The 5,729-nt window shown below is 38.7% G+C and overlaps 1 protein-coding gene across 1 annotated transcript; it reads left to right on the top strand.

The window, feature by feature from the left end:
- Positions 1 to 2,472: 2,472 nt before the first annotated feature.
- Positions 2,473 to 3,147, top strand: LOC119667426. The gene is made up of 2 exons (XM_038076715.1): positions 2,473 to 2,596; positions 2,672 to 3,147. The coding sequence occupies exons 1-2, from the start codon at positions 2,473 to 2,475 to the stop codon at positions 3,145 to 3,147; spliced, it is 600 nt and encodes a 199-aa protein (XP_037932643.1).
- The last annotated feature ends 2,582 nt before the right edge of the window (positions 3,148 to 5,729 follow it).

Genomic DNA, 5,729 nt, shown 5'->3' with positions numbered 1-5,729 from the left:
ATATTTATAATTTCATTAACAAAATAATATGTTAAATAAATTAAATTAATAATCTTATATATAAAAATCTCGTGTCACGGTGTTTGTGTTTAAACTCCTCCGAAACGGCTTGACCAATTGTCATGAAACTTTTTCTGTATATTTGGTAGGTATGAGAATAGGTCGTAAAGTATATTTCATACCGCAAAAGTGATTAGGGTGTCCCTATCCAGCAAAAATATCTTTATTGCTTTAACAAAAATTTTTTTATTTTTTTTATATTTTTGAAAAAGAAAATTTTCTTTTTATTTTTTTATGAACGGCTTGCTCATTGCCACGCATGAAGATTCAAATCTGTTCCTGAAGTTCATAATCAAATATGCGATATTTAATTCATGCTTCCAAATGACTTCGTTCGGAGCAACAGAAATAGTTCACAATACTGCGGCAAATGGCCAACAATTTAATTCAACGTTTAAAATCAAAGACCAAGTGTACCATGAAGTAGGTTCATTTTTGCCAATGTCAAACGAACCATATAAATTTTTACAAATATACTTCATGGGCGGTGAGGACATCAATCGTGTGGATGCACGTTGCGGAAACAATAACATCAATTCGCCGTATGCCAGGCGTATTGTCGGTGAACTAGACACCCTATTGAATGAACTCAATAAATTATTGAAATTTTTTAAATCATACATGCACAAATTTCAATGTGACAATCACGCTATCATCATCAATCCTGATAGAACACCAGCTGGAGAGCACGTGCGTAGATACAATGTGATTGTTGTTGACGACGGTGCTGGAAACATGGTTGACGACAGCACATCGACTCGAGAAATCGTGATTTGAAGAAGAAACAATAATCTGGATTCACGCCTACACACACCGTACATACGACGCGTACAATATCCGCTAATCTTCTGGAAAGGACAAGACTGATATTGCATAAACATTAAACAACGAGATCCCACAACAGGTAATTCATTCATTATGAAGATCATCATTTATTTTTAATCAGTATTTCTGAATTAATCTTTTAATATATAAGAATATACTGTTACAGGTGCCGAAACAAACAAGAAAATGAGTTCGATGGATTTTTATGCGTAACGTAAGATGATTCGACGCGGTCAAGACAATATCATTCTGTGATGTCGTGAGCTGTGCCAACAATTCATAGTTGACATGTACGTGAAGATAAAAAGCGAACGACTGCGATTCCTACGTTTCAATCAACAGAAATTGCGTGTGGAAGAATACATTCACTCACGAGACACTATCATGAACGACACGAAAGCAGGCGATATTGGTAACTTCATTATTCTACCATCATCAGTAGAAATAATTTATACGACAAAACAACGTTTGCCGGGTTATCTTGTTTATATATACATATGTAGCTGTCCATATTATCGGTAATCGCAGTAAACTAGATTATAATTTAAAATATTGACAACACAAAACTTGTTAAAATTTAGAAGAAAAATTATATTCGAAGAAGAAGTTGAACACAATAAATAATTTTATAATTTAGATATAGCCTCTGTGTTTTCAATTACGTTCAAATACAGAAACCCGCTATATATTGGTGACCCAGACGTGATTTGAACACGCAACACACAAGCATGCCGGTGACACATTCAGATGATGAATCTGCATTCAGACCATTTCAATCAAACAATTCAACTGGTCACATCTCTCAACAGGAGCAATTACATCCAACTGAGCGGCATCATTCAATTAGACAAGAAGTGTCTCGAATTGCAGTGAAAATACCTCCTTTCTGGCACGCTAGGCCCGAGTTATGGTTTGCACAAATTGAGTCGCAGTTTGTAACTTCAGGTGTTACCACGGAGCATACTAAATTTCATACAGTAGTCGCGTCAATTGATGGGGTTATCCTGGCACAAGTCAGTGATCTGGTTCTCAACATGCCAACTGAAAATCCGTACTCCACTCTGAAGAAGCGTTTACTTGAAGAATTTTCAATTTCCGAGCAAAAAAGGTTAAAGAAGCTTCTTCAAGACATGGATCTGGGTGACTTGCGTCCTTCTCAACTTCTGCGTGAGATGAGAAACTTGGCTGGAACACAAGTGGATGATTCCTTACTTAGGTCAATGTGGATGACACATTTGCCAGCGAATATGCGTGCTATCATTTCAGTAAGCAGCGAACCTCTGGATAAAATCGCTATCATGGCAGATAAGATCGCTGAAGCGAACGATGCTTGTTCTATTCAAGAAGTTCGTTTGCCGACAACCTCCACGGTAAGTGATGTTTCTCTTCATCAACAGATATCACAATTATCGAAAGAAGTGGCCGAGTTAAGTTAAGTGCGAGAACGTCTGAGTTTGAACTCAGACGTTCTCGCAGCCGTGCAGCCTCAAGACACCGTAGTCGAAGAAATAGTGTTGATCGTGACGACGAAGATCTCTGATGGTATCATCCCAAGTTTGGTCGTAGCGCCAAAAAATGCAAAGAACCATGCAGCAAAAATTTAAACTAGATCGTCTGTCTTTATCGGCGATACCAGACAGACAACCCCAAGCATGTCGCCGACTTACCGTATTCGACAAAAGCTCAGGTCTGAAGTTCTTAGTGGACACGGGTGCTGAAGTTAGTGTTATTCCACCGAACGTTCAATAAGAACGCTGTCCAGACCAACACATACACTTATTTGCAGCTAACAAGTCGCCAATCAAAACATTTGGTAGAAAAAGGCTTTCATTGAGTTTGGGCTTACGTCGCGCTTTCTCCTGGAACTTTACCATTGCTAAGGTTTCACAACCTATCTTGGGTGCAGACTTTCTGGGATATCATAATCTTGTCGTCGACTTACGAAATCGCAAACTACACGATGGCATTACCAACCTGTCTGTCAACTGTGTTCTTACTGCAGTCAATCACCCGATATCTGGTCTTTCAGCAATCAATAATGATGATGAATTTCATACTTTATTAAAAGAATTTCCTGTAATCATTAATGATTCGCCGGTTTCCCTAGTTTCAACTCGTGATGTATTTCATCATATCGTCACTAATGGACCACCGGTTTTCTCAAAATTTCGTCGCCTTTCTCCTGACATGATGAAAGCTGCTAAAGCAGAGATTCAATCTCTCCTTGACGCTGGAATATGTAGACCATCTAATAGTCCTTAGGCCAGTCCTTTGCATATGGTTAAAAAAAAAACGGAGAATGGAGACCTTGCGGTGACTACAGAAGACTTAATTCTATTACCGAGCCAGACCGTTATCCCATTCCGCATATACATGATTTCACACATTGACTAGAAGATTGCAATGTTTTCTCGACTATTGATCTTCGTAAAGCCTATCATCAGATTCCTGTTCATCCTGCAGATGTTCCCAAAACAGCTATCACTACACCATTCGGAATGTTTGAATTCATTCAGATGACGTTTGGTTTACGCAATGCTGGTCAAACTTTTCAACGTTTTATGGACCACATTATACGTGATTTTAATTTTGCTTTTGCGTATCTTGATGATATTCTAGTAGCATCAAAGAACATTGAGGAACACAAACAACACATGAAACTTGTTTTCCGCAGGCTGCAGCAATTTGAGATGAAGATTAATCCTTCCAAATGTAATTTCGGTAAGGATGAAGTTATTTTTCTCGGATTTGTAATTAACAAGAATGGGGTTAAACCAACACCAGATAAAGTCGAATGCAATTTAAATTACCGCAGTGCGTTTGTGATCTGAAACGTTTTTTGGGTATGATTAACTTCTATCGCCGATTCTTACCGGGTGCCGCAACTCAACAAGCGGCCTTAAACAAACTTACTCTTGGCAATAAGAAAAATGATAAGACGGTTATCGAGTGGTCTGAAGAAGGTAAAACAGCTTTCGACGCATGCAAGATTCAACTTCGCGATGCAACGTATCTAGTTTTTCCAAAATCAAACGCTCAATTGGCTCTTATGGTGGATGCATCAAACATTGCCGTTGGGGCTGTGTTGCAGCAGCTAGTTGAAGGAAGTTTCCAACCACTTGGTTTTTATTCCGAGCGTCTGACTCACGCTCAGCGAAATTATTGCACTTACGACAGAGAACTTCTAGGTGCTTACAAAAGCGTGAAGCACCATGTTCGCCACATGTTAGAAGGTAGACAGTTTTGCATCTACACAGATCATAAACCGCTTCAGTTTGCTTTTACTAAGAAGCTTGATAATGCTAGTCCTAGACAGATCCGACACTTGGATTTCTTGAGTCAATTTACAACGGACATTCGCCATATCTCTGGTAAAGATAACATCGTTGCAGATGCTCTCTCAAGGATAGAAGCTATTCATTCTAGCGAGACAATTAATTATAAGGATCTTTCCTATCAGCAAACGACTGATGAGGAAGTTAAAAGGCTTCTCAACGGAGACTCCAGCTTGCAAATCAAGTCCTTTACCTTACCAAACTCTGATGTATCAGTGTATTGTGACATTTCTACCGGGAACGTTCGTCCGGTCTTGATGAAGCATTTTCGCAAAATCGCTTTTGACTCGATCCACAACCTTTGTCACTCAAATGGTAAAAGAACTCACAAATTATTAGCAGAAAAGTTCATTTGGCCTAATATGAAGAAAGATTGTGCTATTTGGGCCAAATCCTGCATTGCTTGTCAAAAAAGCAAAATTCACCGCCACAACAAGGTACCTATTCAGCAGTATCTACCTGCTTCGTCTCGTTTCGACCACGTCAACATGGACATTGTCGGACCACTGCCATGCTGTAGAGGTTTTCGTTACTGTTTGACAATGATCGATCGTTTCTCACGCTGGTCTGAGGTTTGTCCATTGCAGGATATTTCTGCTGAAAATGTAGCTTTCGCATTCTATTCCACCTGGATTGCAAGATTTGGCGTTCCATTACGTGTAACCACAGATCAGGGACGACAATTTGAATGCTTTTTGTTTAAAGAGCTGTCTAAGCTTCTTGGTATTCAGCACTTACGTACCACAGCTTACCATCCTACTTCTAATGGAATTATTGAAAGATTTCACAGATCTTTGAAAGCAGCCATTAAGTGTTATCAAAATGACAACTGGGTTGAAATATTACCTCTCATCCTTCCAGGATTTAGAGTTGTAGTGAAAGAAGATATTAACGCATGTCCTTCACAACTGGTTTATGGCGTTGGCTTACGTTTACCTGGGGAATTCATTTCAGAAGTTAATCGCGACGTCTCAAACCCTCAGGCAGAATTTGTAGCTAAACTAAAAAGATTTATGAACGACTTAAGATCTACTCAAACTGCTCATCATTCTAGTGGAAAGGTTTTTATTGAAAAAGATCTTTATTCCTCGGATCAGGTTTTCGTCAGAAATTCCATGATTTGTAAACCATTGCAAGCTCCATACGAAGGTCCATTCACTGTTCTTAAGCGTTTCGATAAATATTTTGTCGTGGATGTTAAGGGAAGGAAAGTGAATATCTCGGTGGATCGCCTCAAAGCAGCCTTCAGTGAACAATATTTTAAGGAACAAGAAGTTAAACCTTTAGTCACTGACAAGCACGAGCATAAGATTTACACTTCGCGTTATGGTCGCAAGGTGCTTTTTCGGAAGGGGGAATAATGTAGCTGTCCATATTATCGGTAATCGCAGTAAACTAGATTATAATTTAAAATATTGACAACACAAAACTTGTTAAAATTTAGAAAAAAAATTATATTCGAAGAAGAAGTTTTCAGTTTGCTGATTAAGTAAATAAGCAGAAGACAAT

The sequence above is a fragment of the Teleopsis dalmanni genome, chromosome 1 (assembly GCF_002237135.1).
Source record: "Teleopsis dalmanni isolate 2A chromosome 1, ASM223713v2, whole genome shotgun sequence".
In the NCBI taxonomy this organism is placed as follows: domain Eukaryota; kingdom Metazoa; phylum Arthropoda; class Insecta; order Diptera; family Diopsidae; genus Teleopsis; species Teleopsis dalmanni.
The sequence above is the reverse complement of the archived record's forward strand: the minus strand, read 5'-3'. Positions and strand labels throughout refer to the sequence as shown.